Source organism: Ranitomeya variabilis, chromosome 3 (assembly GCF_051348905.1).
Source record: "Ranitomeya variabilis isolate aRanVar5 chromosome 3, aRanVar5.hap1, whole genome shotgun sequence".
Taxonomy (NCBI): domain Eukaryota; kingdom Metazoa; phylum Chordata; class Amphibia; order Anura; family Dendrobatidae; genus Ranitomeya; species Ranitomeya variabilis.
Window position 1 is genome coordinate 644,227,365 of NC_135234.1, and position 23,214 is coordinate 644,250,578.

At 46.4% G+C, this 23,214-nt stretch overlaps 1 protein-coding gene across 1 annotated transcript in view; it reads right to left on the minus strand.

Annotated features, from left to right (window-relative positions):
- Nucleotides 1-7,298: 7,298 nt before the first annotated feature.
- Nucleotides 7,299-23,214, minus strand: part of TAC3 (tachykinin precursor 3) — a 237,520-nt gene continuing 221,604 nt past the window's right edge. The window contains exon 7 of the mRNA XM_077299748.1: nucleotides 7,299-7,913. Coding sequence (XP_077155863.1) covers nucleotides 7,895-7,913 — 19 coding nt within the window. The 3' untranslated portion in view covers nucleotides 7,299-7,894. The remainder of the gene's footprint in view (nucleotides 7,914-23,214) is intronic.

The window sequence follows — 23,214 nt, forward strand, 5'->3', positions numbered from 1 at the left end:
GAGTAAAGGTAGTGGTTTATTCGACGCGTTTCAAAGTACAAAATTACTTCTTCCTCAGGATTGAAGTAAGACACACAAAGACAGTAATACCCTTAATCTGGTCTTTGTTTCGCTCTGTTCAATCTCCTACCTAGATAACTCACCTCTTCCCCTCTCTGACCACAACATTCTCTCCTTCATGATCACAAATCCTTGCCCACCTCAGCACATTCCTTCTTATCACACATTCAGAAATCTACAAGCTATTAACAGTCATACACTAAAGGTACCTTCACACTAAGCGACGCTGCAGCGATATCGACAACGATGCCGATCGTTGCAGCGTCGCTGTTTGGTCGCTGGAGAGCTGTCATACAGACAGCTCTCCAGCGACCAACGATGCCAAAGTCCCCGGGTAACCAGGGTAAATATCGGGTTACTAAGCGCAGGGCCGCGCTTAGTAACCCGATGTTTACCCTGGTTACCAGTGTTAAATGTAAAAAAACAAACACTACATACTTACATTCGCGTCCCCCGGCGTCCGCTTCCCTGCACTGTGTGAGCGCCGGCCCTAACAGCAGAGCGGTGACGTCACCGCTGTGCTTTGCTTTCCGGCCGGCACTGACACACTCAGTGCAGGAAGCTCTGAGCAGCAGTGCGTAACCCTGTGGACGCCGGGGGACGTGACAGACATCAGAGGGTGAGTATGTAGTGTTTTTTTTTTACTTTTACAATGGTAACCAGGGTAAATATCGGGTTACTAAGCGCGGCCCTGTCATTGCTTTTGCTGTCAAACACGACGATACACGCCGATCTGACGACCAAATAAAGTTCTGGACTTTCAGCAACGACCAGCGATATCACAGCAGGATCCAGATCGCTGCTGCGTGTCAAACACAACGATATCGCTATCCAGGACGCTGCAACGTCACGGATCGCTATCGTTATCGTTGTAAAGTCGCTTAGTGTGAAGGTACCTTTACAGTCCCCCTACCTCCATCACTGATCATTGTCCCCAATCTCCTCTTTTTGCTGTCCTGATCTGGCTGTACATCACTACAATAACACTCTCAAAAGCACTCTGGACCAAATAGCGCCCCTCATTTTCCGGACCTCCAAACACAGTTTCGCTGTCTGGGTGTTATGCTTGACACGGATGTTTCCTTCACCTCCTATATACAATCTCTTACCTGCTCTTGTTGCTTGCACCTGAAGAACATTTCGAGAATATGCCCCTTTCTCACCATGGAAACAACAAAACTCCTCAGTGTTGCCCTGATCCACTCCTGCCTTGGCTACGGTAATTCTCTATTAATTGGGCTCCCCCTCATTACACTTTGCCCTCTTCAGTCATCCTTACTGCAGCTGGCAGGGTGATCTATCTGACTAATCATTACTCGGATGCTTCTACTCTGTGCTAGTCATTGCACTGGCTGCCCATATATTATAGGATCCAATTTAAATTGCTTGTTCTCACCCACAAAGCTCTCCACAGTGTGACACCCTCCTACATCCTCTCACTCATTTCTGTTTATCAGCCTACCAGTTCTCTACGCTCCCAAGCAACATCTGCACTAATCTATACCTCCCTCTCTCGGCACCAATACTTCTCCCGAGTTGCACCAATTCCCTAGAATGCTCTACCACAAGAAGTTAGGACTAACCACAACTTACACAATTTTGGGCACTGCCTAAAAACACATTTGTTTAAGGCATCCTATCACGCTCCCTAATTGAAGTTCTTTTATATATAGCCCAAGATGGCTGGACCATCATTGTAAATAAGCGCCTGTACTTTGTATCACCTCCATCTCATCGTAGATTGTAAGGTCTTACAAGCAGGGTTGTGATTGTTTTTGGTTTAATTTTTGTACTATGACTGTTGTATATGAACATCTAAAATGTAAATCATGTATTTCAGAGATTTGCACGGAATCCAGGCATAAGTACTCAGCCCAGAGCGCAGGATAAAGTTGAGCTGAACCATATTGATGTGATTTTTAGGAGGCAGAATGAACAAATAAATAGGAGGTCATGAATTAGTTTTATTTATTTTTTGTCGTTCCTTGTGCAGTATAAGTGATTAGACAACGTTACTCTTCATGTCGATGCCATTTAAGCAATACCAGATTTATGTCTTTTTTATGTTTGGCTGCTATCACACACTAAAAATGCTTTTTTTTTTTACAAAGAAAAGTTTTTGCATCTCCAAATTTTGTGAGTTCTAATTTTTTCATATTTGGGCTGACAGAGTCATGTGAGGGCTTGTTGATGTTTTTACTGATACCATTTCCAGGCACATAACATTTTTTAATCACTTTCTATTCTGGTTTTTAAGTGGCAGAATGAACAAAAACAAAGCATTTCTGCAATTGATTTTTTGGGGGGCTTTTTTATGCTGGTCCATGTGTGTTAAAATTTATTCTTCAGGTGGGAATGTTTACAGCGATACCACATTTATATTTTTTAATTATTTTTTAATGTTGTTCCGATTTTACACAATAAAAACTATTTTATAGAAAAATAATTGTTTTTGCATCACATAAGGTGAGAGCTATGCAATGGCTTGCAAAAGTATCTACCTCTTTTGCATTTTTCGTGTTTTTTTAGGGTTTGCATCAGTTCATGTAAAGAACATTTCTACAACTTTTAACATTTGGTTTTCTTTTTATTGTGATGCAACAACAAATAAGACAAAATAACTGTAAACTTCAGTGTGCATAACTATTCACCCTCTTAAAGTCAAGTACTTTGTAGAGCCTTCTTTTGCAGCAATTACAGCTGCAACTGAGTTTGGATAAGTTTCTGCTTGGGAACTCTTTAGATCCTTCAGGGTTACCATTGGTCTCTGTGCTTCCTCTCTGATTAATGCCCTCCTTGCCCAGGCTGAGAGTTTTGGTTGATGGCCCTCTCTTGGCAGGTTTGTTGTGGTACCATGTTCTTTCCATTTAATGATAATGGAATTGATGGTGCTTGGTGGATCATCAGAGATTGTGATATTTTTTATAGTTCAACCTTGACTTCTACTTCTCAACTACTTTGTCCCTGACTTGTTTGGAGATCTCCTTGGTAGTGTTGAGCGATACCGTCCGATACTTGAAAGTATCGGTATCGGATAGTATCGGCCGATACCCGAAAAGTATCGGATATCGCCGATACCGATACCCGATACCAATACAAGTCAATGGGACACCAAGTATCGGAAGGTATCCTGTATGGTTCCCAGGGTCTGAAGGAGAGGAAACTCTCCTTCAGGCCCTGGGATCCATATTAATATGTAAAATAAAGAATAAAAATAAAAAATATTGATATACTCACCTCGTGACCGCCACGCGACCAATCACAAGCCCTGACGTCATCTAAGGTCTTTCAAACGCTTGAAAGACCTTAGATGACGTCGCGGCTTGTGATTGGTCGCGTGGCGGTCACGTGACCGCTCACGCGACCAATCACAGGCCGCGACGTTCATCTAAGGTCTTTCAAGCGCTCATTCTTAGGAACGGAAGCTGCCGGTTACATCGGTAAGGTCCAGGCTGCGTCGGAGAGGTGAGTATATCAATATTTTTTATTTTTATTCTTTATTTTACACATTAATATCGATCCCGATACCGATTCCCGATATCACAAAAGTATCGGATCTCGGTATCGGAATTCCGATACTGCAAATATCGGCCGATACCCGATACTTGCGGTATCGGAATGCTCAACACTACTCCTTGGTCTTCATGGTGTTTGGTTAGTGGTGCCTCTTGCTTAATGGTACTGCAGATTTTGTGGCCTTTCAGAAAAGGTGTGTATATACTGACAGAACATGTGACACTTAGATTGCACACAGGTGGACTTCCTTTTACTAAGCATGTAACTTATGAAGGTAATTGCTTGCACCCGAAACTTTTACTGGCGTCATAGCAAAAGGTGTGAATACATATGTGTCATGAATCCCAATGGCTAGGGATAGCACAGGACAAGCAAGGTACAAATATATAACGGACGAGCTCTAGGGTGATGGAACCTGGGCTGACCGCTGCCCTACGCCTGACAAACGCAACTAGAGATAGCCAGGGAGCGTGCCTATGTTGGTTCTAGACGCCACGCACCAGCCTAAGAGCTAACTAGTACTGCAGAGAAAATAAAGACCTCACTTGCCTCCAGAGGAACGAACCCCAAAAGGTGTAGTTGCCCCCCACATGTATTGACGGTGAAATGAGAGGAAGGCACACACATAGAGATGATATATATAGGTTTAGCAAATTGAGGCCCGCTGTAAACTAGAAAGCAGAATGATACAAAAGGGGTCTGAGCGGTCAGCAAAAAACCCTAATCAAAAAACCATCCTGAGATTACAAGAACCCATGTGCCAACTCATGGCACATGGGGAGAACCTCAGTCCACTAGAGCTACCAGCTAGCATAGAGACATAATAAGCAAGCTGGACAAAAAACCAAACAACTGAAAATCAGCACTTAGCTTATCCTGAAAGATCTGGGAGCAGGTAGGCAGGAACAAAACAGAGCACATCTGAATACATTGATAGCCGGCAAGGAAATGACAGAAAGGCCAGGTAAAATAGGAAACACCCAGCCTCTGATGGACAGGTGGAAACCAAAGGCCGCAACCCACCAAAGTCACCCAGTACCAGCAGTAACCACCAGAGGGAGCCCACAAACAGAATCCACAACACATATGCACATGACAATTTTTACTTATTTGATACCATAAATTTAATTTATGCCTATATTTTTCTCACTTCACTTCACCAACTTAGATTACTTAGTGCTGATGTACAGTACAGACCAAAAGTTTGGACACACCTTCTCATTTAAAGACTTTTCTGTATTTTCATTACTATGAAAATTGGACATTCACACTGAAGGCATCAAAACTATGAATTAACACATGTGGAATTATATACTTAACAAAAAAGTGTGAAACAACTGAAAATATGTCTTATATTCTAGGTTCTTCAAAGTAGCCACCTTTTGCTTTGATGACTGCTTTGCACACTCTTGACATTCTCTTGATGAGCTTCAAGAGTCACCGGGAAAGGTTTTCACTTCAAAGGTGTGCCCTGTCATGTTTAATAAGTGGGATTTCTTGACTTATAAATGGGGATGGGACCATCAGTTGTGTTGTGCAGAAGTCTGGTGGATACACAGCTGACAGTCCTACTGAATAGACTTACAATTTGTATTATGGCAAGAAAAAAGCAGCTAACTAAAGAAAAACGAGTGGCCATCATTAGTCAGTCTGAAAAATTGGGAAAACTTTAAAAGTGTGCCCAAGTGCAGTGGCAAAAACCATCAAGTGCTACAAAGAAACTGCCTCACATGAGGACTACCCCAGGAAAGGAAGACCAAGAGTCACCTCTGCTTCTGAGGATACATTTATCCGAGTCACCAGCCTCAGAAATCTCAGGTTAACAGCAGCTCAGATTAGAGACCAGATCAATGCCACACAGAGTTCTAACAGCAGACTCATCTCTACAACAACTGTTAAGAGGAGACTTTGTGCAGCAGGCCTTCATGGTAAAATAGCTGCTAGGAAACCAATGCTAAGGGCAGGCAACAAGCAGAAGAGACTTGTTTGGGCTAAAGAACACAAGGAATGGACATTAGACCAGTGGAAATCTACTTTGGTCTGATGAGTCCAAATTTGAGATCTTTGGTTCCAACCACTGTGTCTTTGTGCAGCGCAGAAAAGGTGAACGGATGGACTCTACATGCCTGGTTCCCACCGTGAAGCATGGAGAAGGAGGTCGGATGTGTGGGGGTGCTTTGCTGGTGACACTGTTGGGGATTTATTCAAAATTGAAGGCATACTGAACCAGCATGGCTACCACAGCATCTTGCAGCGGCATGTTATTCCTTCCGAATTGCATTTAGTTGGACCATCATTTATTTTTCAACAGTACAATGACCCCAAACACACCTCCAGGTTGTGTAAGGGCTATTTGACCAAGAAGGAGAGTGATGGGGTGCTACACCAGATGACCTGGCCTCCACAGTCACCAGACCTGAACCCAATCGAGATGGTTTGGGGTGAGCTGGACTATAGAGTAAAGGCAAAAGGGCCAACAAGTGTTAAGCATCTCTGGGAACTCCTTCAAGATTGTTGGAAGACCATTCCTGGTGACTACCTCTTGAAGCTCATCAAGAGAATGCCAAGAGTGTGCAAAGCAGTCATCAAAGCAAAAGGTGGCTACTTTGAAGAACCTAGAATATAAGACATAATTTCAGGTGTTTCACACTTTTTTGTTAAGTATATAATTCCACATGTGTTAATTCATAGTTTTGATGCCGTCAGTGTGAATGTACAATTTTCATAGTCATAAAAATACAGAAAAATCTTTAAATGAGAAGGTGTGTCCAAACTTTTGGTCTGTACTGTATCACACACACATTTGATTACAAAAATATTTAAACACAGGTTGTAATGTAACAAAATAGGTAAAAAGCCAAGGGAGTAAATACTTTCGCAAGCCAGTGTAGCTTTTTTATTTTTCTGCTTATGGAGTTGTATGGTGGCTTGTTTTTTGCTTGATAAGATGATGTTTTCAGGGGTACCATTTTTTATATACATTTGACTTTTTGATCGAGTTTTATTTTACTTTTGGCGTAACCATAGTTATTTTTGCCATTTTTCTTTTTACGGTGTGCACTGACAGGGCTAACTAGTGTAACAGTTTTAAAGGTCTGGTCATTCCAGAAGAAGTGATACCAAATATGTGTACTTTTTTTTATTTTGTTTTGTTTTTACATAAATATATATATTTATTGGCATAGGGTATGTGCCCACGATCCAGAGTTGTTGCGGGTTTGACTCTGCGTATTTATGCAGTGTCAAACCCGCAACGGACAGATGTTACAGAAAATTGTTTGGGAAATGAAGAAATCCCATGTCCACTATGTGTCCACAGATGCCAGCGGATCACCAGAGGAGACTGACATGCGGCGCATCTCTCCTTACCACAGCATGTCAATTTTGGAGACACTAGTCTCCACAAGTGAAACTTCACCACTAGAATGTATTGGATGTGGTAAATTCGCACGGTTGAAGGAACACGTGGATTTACCTGCGTTCAATAGATGTCAGCTGAGTAATGGACAACCTCTTTAATAGTTCTACAATTAAGGACCTTGACCTATAAAGCAGAGCAGTGAATGTATACAAAGAGTCGGGTCTGCCACACCATGAGCCATTGATACTAGGTTGGTCTCTACTTTGTCTCAACCCCTCTAAGTGATGTCTATACCACGTTCATGTTACTGTTTGTAACAAAGGGTACATTGTATTCAGAGAAAAAGACTCAACTCAGAAGATCATATGTAAAAATATTGTTATTATTTTTGAACGGATTATTTCCTGTTGAAGCTACATTGTATCTGGCATGGCTGAAAGTCTGACCTTTCCAAAACCCAAACCCTCAAGCTTCTTTCTTGTTTGCATCCTTCGTTTACAAGGCACCCAGCGTTATCAATCGTTAAACTTTCTGTAAGAGTCAATCGCTTGAATGACAAACTAAGAAATTAAATTACTCAAGGACAGCATTATCATTGCCTCAGTGTTCTCCAAAAATAAATTGCCAATATTAAAATGCTACTCACAGAGATCAGAAAAGATGTGGCAAGTGTAAACTACATACATGATATGACCAACACATGGGCCAAACTATATGCAGATGTAAATGGTACAGCTCAGAAAGACATCACTACAGTTCATATGTGTCACTTGTCCTTTTGTTTGATATGTGATGTTTTAATAAATTAGCATGATGGGACACGGCCACACAGAGGAGGGTGAAGCTATATTGCAACATATGTGGGGCTTTTCTCCAGTGATACAAAATAAGAAATCCAGCGTGGTTGGCATTGAACCATTAATGTTTATGTAGATGGGACTGTTTCTTCTGTCCATCCTATACTGAGCGCCTGAACCTGTTGACACAAAAATGCAACATATGTAATCAATGCACAATACACAATTAGTACATTTATAGATTAGATTGTTATTTATATAATTTATCAATAGCGAATATTATCTCTAGATACAACACCAGCTCAAATTTAGAATGCACAACTGTTGTAATGTGACTATATTGTTTTACCATAACTTCTATTAAGGATGTATTTTTAAATGAAGTATTACTGTAAGACAGGGGCGTAACTACAGCGGTCACAGCTGCGACGGGGCCCAGAGTACTTAGGGGCCCGCCCGCCCATCTGTCCGTCCGTCTGCCCATCCAGCAAAGATGCAGAAAAAAGAGAAACAGGGAGCGCAGTTGTTAAGGTCCCAATCATGTGACCCAGGGGGAGGCGTCACAGCAGGTCCTCCAGTTACATTAGGGGGAAGATGGATTGAATGCGGTCACGTGATCTAACCTTGTGGCCTGGAGAGAGGTGTCTGTGCAGGTCCTTCAGCCGCACCAAAGGGAAGGACTGGCCAAAGGCAGCTCCCGCTGCTTGAGTGTGAGTGGCTGAGTGCTTGAGGTTTTTAAGCCTTAAAAGCTGCAAGCTGGTGCTGCGTCCTTCTCCTTCTGCCACAGGGTCCCTCTGTTCCTCTGCACACCGGATGGCCATACAATCCGATAAACCTCTGTGATGTAATTTTCCTGGGCCATATAGTCAGGCTCAGGTGCAAAACAACCCCTGAGTACAGAGGTAGATGGTGTGCACATTACTGAATCTCCTGTCAAACCCACCTCCTCTGTTCCACAATGCATTTAGTTTGTGTGTTGTATTTACTGAGTGTGGATGGTGTTTACTGGGGGGGGGGGGCATTTACTGTGTGTTGTATTTATTGTATGGGGGTATTTACTGTGTGTGTGAGGGGAGTATTTTCTGTGTTAGGGGGTATTTACTGTATGTGATGGGTATTTACTGTGTGTGTGTGTTGGGGGTATTTACTGTATGTGTGGGGTATTTACTGTGCGTGTGTGGGGTATTTACTGTGCCTGTGTGGGGTATTTACTGTGCCTGTGTGTGGGGTATTTACTGTGCCTGTGTGGGGTATTTATTGTGCGTGTATGTATATATGTGAGCATTTTACAGTAGTCGCAAAATATTTTTTTCTTGCGTTGTGTGTTCTTTTAAAAAATTGCAGCGTGTCAATTCTTCCAGAGTTTTGCTGCATTTCTTTTACCTTTTTAAATGAATGCATCAAATATGCACATAATGTGCGCAGCATGTTTCCTGCCAACACTGCATTTTTTTTTAGCAGAAAACCGGCATCCAAAAAAACAGTATGTGAACAAGTTCAGAGCACAGGTGGGATCCAGTGTTTCTGCATTCTCATGTTTATCATTATGGTCATTATATAATGGACGCAATAGTCCACGCAGTAAAGCCGCGGTTATTTCACTATATGTAGGTGTAGAGATGAGTGCGGTCAGGGTCCGCAGTGATTATCATATCAGTTTTATATGGTCGCTGAGGTCTTTTTTTATCTTTTCACAAACTATTACATGTATGACCCAACACCACAGGAGAGCCCTGGGGAGAGCAAATGCCGACACCACAGGAATGATGCCGCACGGGTGGTAAGCAGGGGCGGATTATAATAGGGTCAATCTGGGCGGCAGCCCAGGGCCCAGTGGTGTGGGGGGCCCTGGGCTACCGCTCAGATTGCCCACTGCCAGTCAGGGCATTACTGCCCTGACTGGCGTATAGGCCCGGGTGGCAGAGAGGGGGCCCGCATCGGGCCCCGTCTAATCTGCTCACTGGGCCACTACAGGCGCTGCGGCAGTTTCAGTATTGACGTGCGGGCGTGCAGCGCCCCAGAGTCCTGGTCGTTGCAGTACTGTGGCTCCGCCACTAAGAGGAGCTATGGTACGTCCAGGGGTGGGATTCAAATTTTTAACAACAGGTCCTCTAAGTCGCCGGAATTTTGGCCACGCCCATTTTCAATAACCCCGCCCATACTAATAAGCCACGCCCAGTGGCACGATTCATATTTTTGGGAGCAGTTTGTCTCCCTTAATGACAAGAATACGTTATGTATGCATGGGTGGCTCAGGCACTGGCTCATCTCCCATACCCCCCCCCCCCCCGTATGCGTGGCCCATCGCCGGCGCAGCTCCCCAGTCCCATCTTGTATCATGGCTCCCCGTCCACCGCGGACCTCCTACATGCTCGCCGCCGGCTCCCTTCATCCTCCCTGGCTGCCTGCCTGGAATGATTCATGATTCATCCCGCCGCCCCCCCCCCCATGCGTGGCTCATCGCCGGCTCCCCGACGCTCCCAGTCCCATCTTGTATCATTCATGGGCATGGCTCCCCGTCCTGGCCGTCCACCGCAGACCTCCTCCTCCCCGCCGGCTCCCCCGTCCTCCCTGGCTGGAATGATTCATGGTCACCGGAGTCACCTCACAGGCTCACACACCGCGTAGCAGAGGAACGGAATCCTCCACCTCGCTCTGTCCCTGCGCAGCACTGCTCCGTCCTCCTCGTCCTGTGTGAGCGCCGCGGTCAGGTGGTAGCGGTCATTTAAGATGATGAATATTCATGAATATTCATCACCTTAATGAGGCGGCACCATGTGACCGCTCACACAGGGCGAGCTGCAGTTGTGCAGTCGCTGAGAGCTAGTGATGGGCAGTCCGGCTCTTTTTGGTGATCCGGCTCTTTCGGCTCCGCTCACTATAAAGAGCCGGCTCTTTCGGCTCGTGAACCGGCTCTTTTTTAAATAAAACTAGATTTTACTCTGTCATCGTTCCCACTCTTTGCCTGTAAAGTGACAGCCTCATGATACACCTGTGTAAGTATCTAGTGAAGCAGTAAAGACTGTTTTTTAGCGTTGCTGTTTCCGCAGATTGTTGGCTCTTGTGAACAGAGCCCGCGCTACTTGGTTGTAGTCCTAAGGCCGGGTTCACACTGCGTTAGCAGCAGCCCGCTCAGCACATATGCTAACTGGCTGCTGTTAACGCAAGTGCCGACGTTACATCGCGCTAGCGCAGATAGAGCATCTTCTAGCTCTATCTGCGCTAGCAGTGACGGACCCGGAAACGCTGCAGCCCGCGGCTCAGGGTCCATCACTCAATGATGGCATATCCCTAGCGCTCGCCCATTGTGGGTGTGCGCTACTGATGCGTCCGACATTGGAGTCAATGGCGGCCGTAACGGACTGCGTTACACCGCGTTTATGCCGCTGTGTAACGTAGTCCGTCTAACAGACGCCACTAACGCAATGTGAACCCAGCCTAACCTGTATTACTTTGTAATATGTGCCGTTTTTTGTACACGTCCTTTCTGAATTAGCAAGTGCTGTGCTATATGTTGGTGCTGTATAAGATTGTAATTCATAAAAATAAAGGCATGCTGCAAGCACTGTGCTAAGGCTACTTTCACACTAGTGTCGGTACGGGGCCATCGCTATGCGTCGGCCCGATGTACTGACGCACGTTGTGAAAGAAATGAACAACGTGGGCAGCGGATGCAGTTTTTCAATGCATCCGTTGCCCATTGTAAGGTCTGGGGAGGAGGGGGCGCAGTCGAAAATGGCAGATGTGACGCACAAAAAAAGTTACATGGAACTTTTTTTGTGCCGACGGTCCACCAAAACACAACGCATCCGTCGCACGATGGATGCGACGTGTGGCCTTACATCGCAATGCGTCGCTAATAAAAGTCTATGGAGAAAAAACGCATCGTGCAGATAATTCTGCAGGATGCGTTTTTTCTCCAAAACAACGCATTGCGACGTACACCAAACAACGCTAGTGTGAAAGTAGCCTTACACGCACACTGTATACACACACTGTACACACACTACACACACATACACTGTGTACATACGCAATGTATACACTGTACACACACACACGCTGTGCAAAGCATACGGAATAGTAAACTCAGTTTATTTCAACACAACGTGGAACAGAAATGTATAATTGCTACTATACCATCAACTCCTGCTGGTGGTGCACAGCACTACAAATCCCAGCAAGTCAAACAGAATATGGCACTGCAACCCTAGTTACATACCAACTTTATTAACAGTTAAGTTACAGTAAATATGATTGAGGTAGTATTACAGATAGAACAAGTTTAAAGAGATTGTCCATGACTAACATTGATGGCCTGGCCTTAGGGTACCGTTACACTAAATGATTTACCAACGATCACGACCAGCGATACGACCTGGCCGTGATCGTTGGTAAGTCGTTGTATGGTCGCTGGGGAGCTGTCACACAGACAGCTCTCCAGCGACCAACAATGCCGAAGTCCCCAGGTAACCAGGGTAAACATCGGGTTACTAAGCGCAGGGCTGCGGTTAGTAACCCGATGTTTACCCTGGTTACCATTGTAAATGTAAAAAAAAACAAATACTACATACTTACATTCTGATGTCTGTCATGTCCCCCGCCGGCGGCTTCCCGCACTGACTGTCAGTGCCGGCCGTAAAGCACAGCACAGCAGTGACGTCACCGCTGTGCTCTGCTTTTACTTTACGGCCGGCGCTCACAGTCAGTGCGGGAAGCAGACACCGGGAGACGTGACAAACATCAGAAGGTGAGTGTTTTTTTTTTTTTTTACATTTACAATGGCAACCAGGGTAAACATCGGGTTACTAAGCGCGGCCCTGCACTTAGTAACCCGATGTTTACCCTGGTTACAAGCGAACACATCGCTGGATCGGTGTCACACATGCCGATCCAGCGATGACAGCGGGAGATCCAGCGACGAAAGAAAGTTTCAAACGATCTGCTACGACGTACGATTCTGATCGGTCCCTGATCGCTGCTGCGTGTCAGACACAGCGATATCGTATGGATATCGCTGGAACGTCACGGATCGTGCCGTCGTAGCGACCAAAGTGCCACTGTGAGACGGTACCCTTACTGTAGGTGATCAATGTGGCGAGACGCTGCAGAGAAGCGAGTGCAGCCCCAGCCTCCTGTGATGCCACGTGTGAGACCACCTCAAATGAAACCGTGCACTCTGAACTACGCAAAACAAATCCCCCAAACTATACGGTGGAATTGCTTCCCCACCTTCATTTTACCTCACTGTGAACTTTTTTTTTCCTGGTTTTTCAGGACATTATATGGTAAAATGGGCTCATTCAGAACTAAAACTTGTCCTGCAAAAAAGAAAAACAAAACCCCAAGCCCTTACAAAGGCTCCTGAAAGTTGTGGCAGAAAAAGAACAATAGCTGCAACATGAAGGGGTTAATCACCATGATTTGCAGATATTTTGGGTGCATTAAAAAGGTTGCAAAAGTGTAAAGACAAGAAGAGCTGCAGAGTGTCAGATAATTGGAGATGGCACAGAACTGCAGCCGTTATTAGAGGGAGCTGATACTAACAGCATGGCCACCTCTCCAGCACAAGCCTGGCCTGACGGGAGGCTACAGGCTGCACAGCTGCGGTACCTGTGTGAGGTGAATGCCCGGGTGCTGAGGGGAACAATACAGCGACACTTCAACCGCACCCGGCTGTGCCTTCCTAGGGAGTGGGGACTGATTTTGTGATCACATCACTGGACTCACCGGCATTTCTTTACACTCCACAGACTCACATCTCCCTCTCTCCTGTCTGCTCCTCCCACATGAGTCACAGTCACACTCACTGAGCTCGCTGAATCTGATAGGCTGCAGGTGCCAGACAAGGAAGGAAAAAAAAAAAAAGAGTCGGTTCACTCACGCTGCAGAGCCGGCTCCCGGAACGCTGGCAGATAGAAATTTTAGTAAACGGCTGCCCCGTACCGGGTCGTACCGGCTGAATCCCACCCCTGGGTACGTCTGATGGCACTGAAAGAGTTCATCTGACCAGGTATCACAGACACCAATACATTTCACAGTCTGGCCTCCAGGGGGAGCTAAGGGTACTATTCATTAGGCCACTCCCCACCATAGTGGGTAAACTGGGGGTCAGGCAGGAAGTTAGATCAGAAAGCTGACTGGGTTGGACCAGACAACACCTGGTGGCAGAGGGTGTTGTAGGGGAAGATACAGTAGGGTCTCTGTCAGGGGTGGGATCCTGACAGAGGCTTGGCAACTTGAGCGAACGTAACGGGACCGTGCCTGCTCAGGATAGCGGCGGTGCCCAAGGAAGGATCAGAAGCGAGATAGATTGTGCTGAGTGAGAAACGAGATCAAAGCGATAGGAGAATACCAGTAGGAGTCGTGCTGTAAGACCGAGGCAACATCCTACTGAGGCGCACAACCGGTGGCCGGAACGCCGAGAGAGTATTATAACATTCAGCTTCAAGCAATACTCTAAACAGCGGCAGGACAGTCAGTCTAAGGCGGGCTGTCTCACCTAAATCACCTATGCAGTCTTGGGGGGCAACTTGTGGAGAGGTGCGACTCTAGGGTCCCGGAAGAGCTCCGAGCCTACCCGTCAAACGGGTGCCGTTCCAACCAGAACATCAGGGAGGGACGGAGGATTAGCAGAACATCATCTAATCGAGTTGTGAGGGAACTTACGAAACAGACACAACAGTTGTGGGGACTTTCCGTAAGCACAGCAGGGAAGGACCACAACACATAGCGCAAGCAGGAAGGCACAGATTTCCACCTGTGAAGAGAACTCTGGAGGTGCCATTTGACCGGTCGGACTTGCGCAGCCTGGTGAACCGTATTCTGGACTGAGGACCCAGAGATCTTCAGTAAAGAGGTAAAGAGACTGCAACCTGGTGTCCTCGTTATTTACCGCGACCTGCACCCCACAACTGCACCGCACCGTTAACACCACCTATCCACATCTTCTACTGTGCGCCCCATGGCAGGGTCACGGACCGGGGCCTAGCCGCCGTGACAGCCCCAGAGCAGAGACTCAGAGGCCCGGTACCGGGTACCCCTCGGCCCTGCGGCGGTGGGGGCGCTTCAACTGCGCGCCCGCACGTCAATAGTTAACAACAGCCGCCAGCAAATTGGAGGCTGGCAGCTGAAGTCTGCCACAGGCGCAGCACACGTCTCCGGCGTCTGACATCATTGTCAGTCGCCGGCGAGTGTGCGCTGCAGGAGGGAGCTCGCCGCTGGAGAGCACAGGACAGGTGAGGAGAACTCTTTTTTTTTTTTTTTTTTTTCTTTGCGAATGGGCAGATTGCTGGACACACTGGGGATGCTGGAGAGAAGACACTGGGGCAGATTGGAGACACTGACTGGGGGCAGAATGCTGGACAGACTGGGGGCAGATTGCTGGAGACACTGGGGCAGATTGCTGGAGACACTGGGGGCAATTGCTGGAGACACTGGGGGCAATATGCTGGAGACACTGGGGGCAATATTGGAGACACTGGGGCAATATGCTGGACACACTGGGGGCAGATTGCTGGACACACTGGGGCAGATTGCTGGACACACTGGGGGCAGATTGCTGGACACACTGGGGGCAATATGCTGGAGACACTGGGGGCAATATTGAAGACACTGGGGCAGATTGCTGGAGACACTGGGGGCAGATTGCTGGAGACACTGGGGGCAGATTGATGGAGACACTGGGGGCAATATGCTGGACACACTGGGGGCAATATTGGAGACACTGGGGCAATATGCTGGACACACTGGGGGCAGATTGCTGGACACACTGGGGGCAGATTGCTGGAGACACTGGGGGCAATATGCTGGAGACACTGGAGGCAATATGCTGGAGACACTGGGGCCAGAATGCTGGACACACTGGGGGAAGAATGCTGGACACACTGGGGGCAGAATGCTGGACACACTGGGGGCAGAATGCTGGACACACTGGGGGCAGAATGCTGGACACACGGGGGGCAATATGCTGGACACACTGGGGGCAATATGCTGGACACACTGGGGCAGATTGCTGGACACACTGGGAGCAATATGCTGGACACACTGGGGCGGAATGCTGGACACACTGGGGCAGAATGCTGGACACACTGGGGCAGAATGCTGGACACACTGGGGCAGAATGCTGGACACACTGGGGGCAATATGCTGTAGACACTGGGGGCAATATGCTGTAGACACTGGGGGCAGATTGCTGGACACACTGGGGTCAGAATGCTGGACACACTGGGGTCAGAATGCTGGACACACTGGGGGCAGAATGCTGGACACACTGGGGTCAGAATGCTGGACACACTGGGGTCAGAATGCTGGACACACTGGGGTCAGAATGCTGGACACACTGGGGCAGAATGCTGGACACACTGGGGGCAATATGCTGGACACACTGGGGGCAATATGCTGGACACACTGGGGGCAATATGCTGGACACACTGGGGGCAATATGCTGGACACACTGGGGGCAATATGCTGGACACACTGGGGGCAAAATGCTGGACACACTGGGGCAGAATGCTGGACACACTGGGGCAGAATGCTGGACTCAGAGGCCCGGTACCGGGTACCCCTCGGCCCTGCGGCGGTGGGGGCGCTTCAACTGCGCGCCCGCACGTCAATAGTTAACAACAGCCGCCAGCCAATTGGAGGCTGGCAGCTGAAGTCTGCCACAGGCGCAGCACACGTCTCCGGCGTCTGACATCATTGTCAGTCGCCGGCGAGTGTGCGCTGCAGGAGGGAGCTCGCCGCTGGAGAGCACAGGACAGGTGAGGAGAACTCTTTTTTTTTTTTTTTTTTTTCTTTGCGAACGGGCAGATTGCTGGACACACTGGGGATGCTGGAGAGAAGACACTGGGGCAGATTGGAGACACTGACTGGGGGCAGAATGCTGGACAGACTGGGAGCAATATGCTGGACACACTGGGGCGGAATGCTGGACACACTGGGGCAGAATGCTGGACACACTGGGGCAGAATGCTGGACACACTGGGGCAGAATGCTGGACACACTGGGGCAGAATGCTGGACACACTGGGGGCAATATGCTGGAGACACTGGGGGCAATATCCTGGAGACACTGGGGGCAGATTGCTGGACACACTGGGGTCAGAATGCTGGACACACTGGGGTCAGAATGCTGGACACACTGGGGGCAGAATGCTGGACACACTGGGGGAAGAATGCTGGACACACTGGGGGCAATATGCTGGACACACTTGGGGCAATATGCTGGAGACACTGGGGGCAATATTGGAGACACTGGGGCAATATGCTGGACACACTGGGGGCAGATTGCTGGACACACTGGGGGCATTATGCTGGACACACTAGGAGCAATATGCTGGACACACTGGGGGCAATATGCTGGACACACTGGGGGCAATATGCTGGACACACTGGGGCAGAATGCTGGACACACTGGGGCAGAATGCTGGACACACTGGGGCAGAATGCTGGACACACTGGGGGCAATATGCTGGAGACACTGGGGCAGAATGCTGGAGACACTGGGGCATATTGCTGGACACACTGGGGGCATATTGCTGGACACACTGGGGGCATATTGCTGGACACACTGGGGGCAGATTGCTGGACACACTGGGGGCAGTATGCTGGACACACTGGGGGCAGAATGCTGGAAACACTGGGGGCAGAATGCTGGACACACTGGGGGCAGAATGCTGGACACACTGGGGGCAGAATGCTGGACACACTGGGGGCAGAATGCTGGACACACTGGGGTCAGAATGCTGGACACACTGGGGGCAATATGCTGGACACACTGGGGGCAGAATGCTGGACACACTGGGGGCAATATGCTGGACACACTGGGGGCAATATGCTGGACACACTGGGGGCAATATGCTGGAAACACTGGGGGCAATATGCTGGACACACTGGGGCAGAATGCTGGACACACTGGGGCAGAATGCTGGACACACTGGGGCAGAATGCTGGACACACTGGGGGCAATATGCTGGAGACACGGGCAGAATGCTGGACACACTGGGGCATATTGCTGGACAGATTGGGGGCAATATTGGACACACTGGGGAAGATTTCTGGACACACTGGGGGCAGATTGCTGGACACACTGGGGGCAGATTGCTGGACACACTGGGGGCAGATTGCTGGAGACACTGGGGGCAGATTGCTGGAGACACTGGGGGCAGATTGCTGGACACACTGGGGGCAGATTGCTGGACTCACTGGGGGCAGATTGCTGGACACACTGGGGGAAATATGCTGGAGACACTGGGGGCAATATGCTGGAGACACTGGGGGCAATATGCTGGAGACACTGGGGGCAGATTGCTGGACACACTGGGGGCAGATTGCTGGACTCACTGGGGGCAGATTGCTGGACACACTGGGGGCAATATGCTTGAGACACTGGGGGCAATATGCTGGAGACACTGGGGGCAATATGCTGGAGACACTGGGGCAATATGCTGTAGACACTGGGGGCAGATTGCTGTAGACACTGGGGCAATATGCTGGACACACTGGGGGCAATATGCTGGACACACTGGGGGCAATATGCTGGACACTGGGGGCAGTATGCTGGACACTGGGGGCAGTATGCTGGACACTGGGGGCAGTATGCTGGACACACTGGGGGCAGGACTGGAGGCATGGGCAGTATGTAGATGGGGGGCATGATTGGAGACACGGGGCAGAATGAAAGACATGGGACAGGATAGGATTATGGGGCAGGATGGATACGATGGAGACAGATGGGGCAGGATGGGGAGATCATATGGGGTAGAATGGATACTCATGAGGGCAGGATGCGAGAACATATGGCTGGAGCCAGGAATGAGACACACGGGGCCAGGATGGGAAATATTATTATCATAGGGGCTAATTAAGGGATATTATTACTGCAGTGATGTATTTATTTTATTTTGAGTATATTGTTTTAAATGGGGGGGCAGTCCTGTTACTGTGCAGAGTGACACTATGTCGCCTTTTTTTCTTCATGTGGTGTAATGTAGAAGTTGGGAAAAATTAAGTAATGTGTTCTGCAAGCGGAGCTCTAGATAACTGTGTTATTTCCTGCAGAGACGAGCCCTGGCTGGAAGAAATGATGGCGGTCTGTGCTGGATGAAAGATGAAGGACTTCACCTAGAGACGTCACTGGTGAGTCAGTGTTACCTATACACTGACACTATACACTGTATACTATATACAGAGGTCCTGTGTACAATGTCACCAGTGATCACTGTATTACCTATACACTATATACAGAGCTCCTGTGTATAATGTCACCGGTGATCACTGTATAACCTCTACACAGACACTGCATACTAAATATAGATCGCCTGTGAATACTGGCACTTATGGTGATAATATTGTGTTTTTTTTGTTTTTTTTTATCACTGATCAGTATTGTAGTATTCAGTCACTATGTGGTGGTAACATGTGGTCTGGAAATGGTGTTGCGGTATTTGTCCCTTGTATGTGCTATTTGGTCACCATGTGGTGGTAATATGTGGTCTTGACATGGTGTAGCGGTATTTGTTCCTTGTATGTGATATTATTCGATCACTGTAGTTGTAATATGTGGTCTGGTCATGGTGCGGTGGTATTTGTTCCTTGTATGTGATATTATTGGTCATTTTAAAAATTGAAAAATAAATCAAAATATACTTAAATTGTATTGCATATTTTAACAAATATTTAATAGGTTACAGCAGAGTAGGGCCCGGCCAAAAGTGTCTACCGTGTTATGGTGGCGGCTTACAAACTCTTTGTCACATGACCCCCCCGTCACATGACCGGCGGGGGGGGGGCCCACAGTGTCTGAACAGCCCAGGGCCCTGGCTACCCTTAATCCACCCCTGGTGGTGAGTACAGGCTTTATTATTTTATCGGGGCCGAACATTAACATCAAGAAGGGGTTGTCCTAGTAGTGGACAATCACTTTAATATACAATGCATGTGGACCCTTTGTTGTGCACATCCTCTGTTGTTACTCCTGGAAATGTGTGTATAGCGCCTGGCCTAAGCAGACACAACTACCTGATGTTACCTATATGGCTACAGCTGCTGTACAAAGCCATTTACTGTGTGCCGTGCAATTATTAGAACTGCAGCTTTCACTCGATGGGTTAAATTAATCAGTCGCATTGCAAAATCTGTATCCCAGGCCTAACTGACAACTAGGGATCACCATTCCTCTTCTAAATAAGATGCGTCCATACAGTCTGATACTGTCGGCAGCAATCAGCCAAGATTAGACTGGTAGGGACACAGATGAATGGTGTCAGCCATTTGTCAATTTATTCATATATTTAGTGAAGATGGCAGAAAGGTCCTTATTACCTCTCCCAAGAACAGGCTGATCAGTGCTGTAGACTCTTGTAAAGTTCAGAGCGTTAAAATCCTCTGCTGCCTGCACAGACCTGCTATCTGAGCACAATATGGCCACTTCATGGGGGTAGAATTGGTTATATTAGGGTATACTTATCTCTGACTAAAGTACAGGTGTATGTCTGTATATCTTGACCATGTAATTAGAAAGTTCCCTGTCCCATCAGTGATATTTATGGCATATTGATGGGGTATACAATCTATGTTACATACATAAATGTCCCACCAGGGTCATTCAGAAATTTTCGCAGTTCCTATAGAAATGAATGAAGAGAATGGCACATGCGCTGTCATCTTCCTTTTCTGGAAGCCACCGCTGGGTCTCAATTTTTTCCGTTTAACAGTAGAACATTAATCTGACATACACTATGTGGCAGATCCTTTCAGTTCGTCTTTATTATCTGTTTATTATATGGTGGTAATATTTTGTCTGGACATGGTGTGGTGGTGTTTGTCCCTTGTATGTGGTATTATTTGTTTACTATGTGATGGTAATATGTGGTCTGGTTATGGTGTGGTGGTATTTGTCCCTTGTATGTAGTATTATAGGTCATTGTGTGGTGATAATATGTGGTCCGGTCATGGTGTGGTGGTATTTGTTCCTTGTGCATGGTATTATTCAGTCACTATGTGGTGGTAATATGTTGTCCGGCCATGGTGTGGCGGTATTTGTTCCTTGTATGTGGTATTATTTGTTCATTATGTGATGGTAATTGGAGAGAGGCAAATTTTCTCGGGTTCCCTCTTATTCAGCAAGCTTCCTGGATAGAGCGGGCTATTCAGCTGATCGGCTCCACAGCTGCATGTGTCACAGTCAAGACACATGCATGGGTGGCCTGTTTGTTGTGCTCTTCATGCATGTGTCGTGACTGTCACACAGCCGCGACACATGCAGCTGCGGAGCCGAACATCTGATTGGCCCGCAGGTTCCCTCTGCAGCATGCCAAATAAGAGGTAACCTGAGCAAATTCACTTATCTCTAATGGTAATACTGTATGTGGACTTGTCATGGTGTGACAGTATTTGTCCCTTGTATATGGTATTATTGTTCATTTAAAAAAATGTATGTGACACATTCCCTTGAATAAAAATATACCTAAAAAGAGTATTGGATATTTAAATAAATTTTTAATAGGTTAGAGTATTACTGTCCCAAAAGAGTCTACCTTGCCATGGTGGCGTATGAAAAAATCTTATGGCCAAAACAAAAGCTGTTGGTTATGTATGTGATCTGATATTCGATGGGAACTGATAATGTGTGATTGCTGAGGATGCGGTGCAGAAGTGGAGTTTTTCCAAGGGTGGGCAGTGGGATTGTGGAAGATTGGATGGGTGGAGGCGGAGCTGGGGTGTAGCCTGGGCGGTCTCAAGGGGGCCCCGAAAATTTTGCCAGTATGGGGCCCTGAAATTCCTGGTGGCAGCCCTGAGTATGTATGTAGTATGTAGTATGTATGTAGTATGCATGCAGTATGTATGTATGTAAATAAATAATGAACCGCAAGAGTTGTAAGTTTGAGAGAGACATTAATGACTATTCAACTGACAGTGTATATGATTGGGGATGATGGGAAATGAATTATAAATCACCCAAGTCCATTCTGAGGAATAGTCATGCTCGTTACAGACCAACCAATAGACCTCAGGTGAATTTTTTCTTGGAAGAGGCAACTATTTCAAGTTATGATCCTGACCCTGAAATAAATGAGCTTGAAAATCTTGATTTTAGGGAACAAGTTGTGCTAAATTGTTTAATGAAATTATCCAAAGAAAATCAGGAAGAAATAAAAGAAGGATCTGTCAATATATCAAGTAAATTTACAACAACAAATCCATATTTTTATCATCTACAGACTAGAGTAGAATGTATTGACAGGTTCCAGGAATTGATTGAAAAAGATTTAAAAATGTTACAAGACAATTGGGATAAAAAAATGAGTAAAAATTTATCATATAAACAACGAAGAGCACTAAATGAATTGAAGTCTTTGAAGAATATTACTATCAAAAAAAGTGACAAAGGTGGTCATTTTGAACGAAAATGATTATAAGGACAAAATGTATGAACTGTTGTCTGATATGTCCACTTATGAGAAATTAAAAAGGAATCCAACCAAAGAATGTAATGATGAAATTGCGAAAATAATTGAAGAGGGTGTTATTTTAGCAGTCATTAATAAAAAACAAGCGGAATATCTTTATGTAGAGTCCCCAAAATTACCTATCATGTATGGTCTCCCAAAAGTACATAAATGTGACGGTTTACCAGCGATGCGCCCGATAGTATCGGGTATTGGGTCCATGTCTGAACATTTATGTGAGTGGGTGGACTCGTTATTGCAACCTGTAGTTATGAAAATGGCGGGATATGTGAAGGATTCTAGAGAAATTTTAAAAACATTTAAGGGTTGGAAATGGAAACAGAGCTATACTTGGCTCAGTTGTGATGTTGTATCACTATATACAAGCATACCCCATGATATAGCAATGAGAACTTTACAATTCTATTTAACAGACTATGGCCAATATTCTCAAGATCTGATCAATTTTGTGTTAAAAGTCACATTTTTTCTTATTAAACATAACATTTTTTCGTTTGATGGTGAAATATTTATACAAAAGTCGGGAGTACCTATGGGGGCCAAATACTCACCGTCTTTAGCTAATTTGACAATGGCATATTGGGAGCAGAAATTTATATAGTCTGCAGAAAATCCTTATGTTGACCACATCTCCTGGTATGGCAGATACATCGATGACACCCTCACTATTTTTTTTGGGGGGGTGATGTGTCTGCCATACCGCGATTTGTGGAATACATTAATTCGAATAATTTTGGTATAAAATTTACATTTGTTTATGATCAGCAAAATATATATTTTTTAGATTTGGAATTATGCGGTATTGCTGGGGAATATATCATTAGCCGGACCCATGTAAAACCAATTAGTGGAAATACGATCTTACATGCAGATAGTAGCCATCCAGCCCACATGATTAAATCTATACCTGTGGGGGAGCTCACTAGGTTGAAACGAAATTGTAGCAAAGAAGAGGATAAAATAAAAGAATTTCATGAACTAAAAAAAAACTTAAGGTCCAGAATTATCCG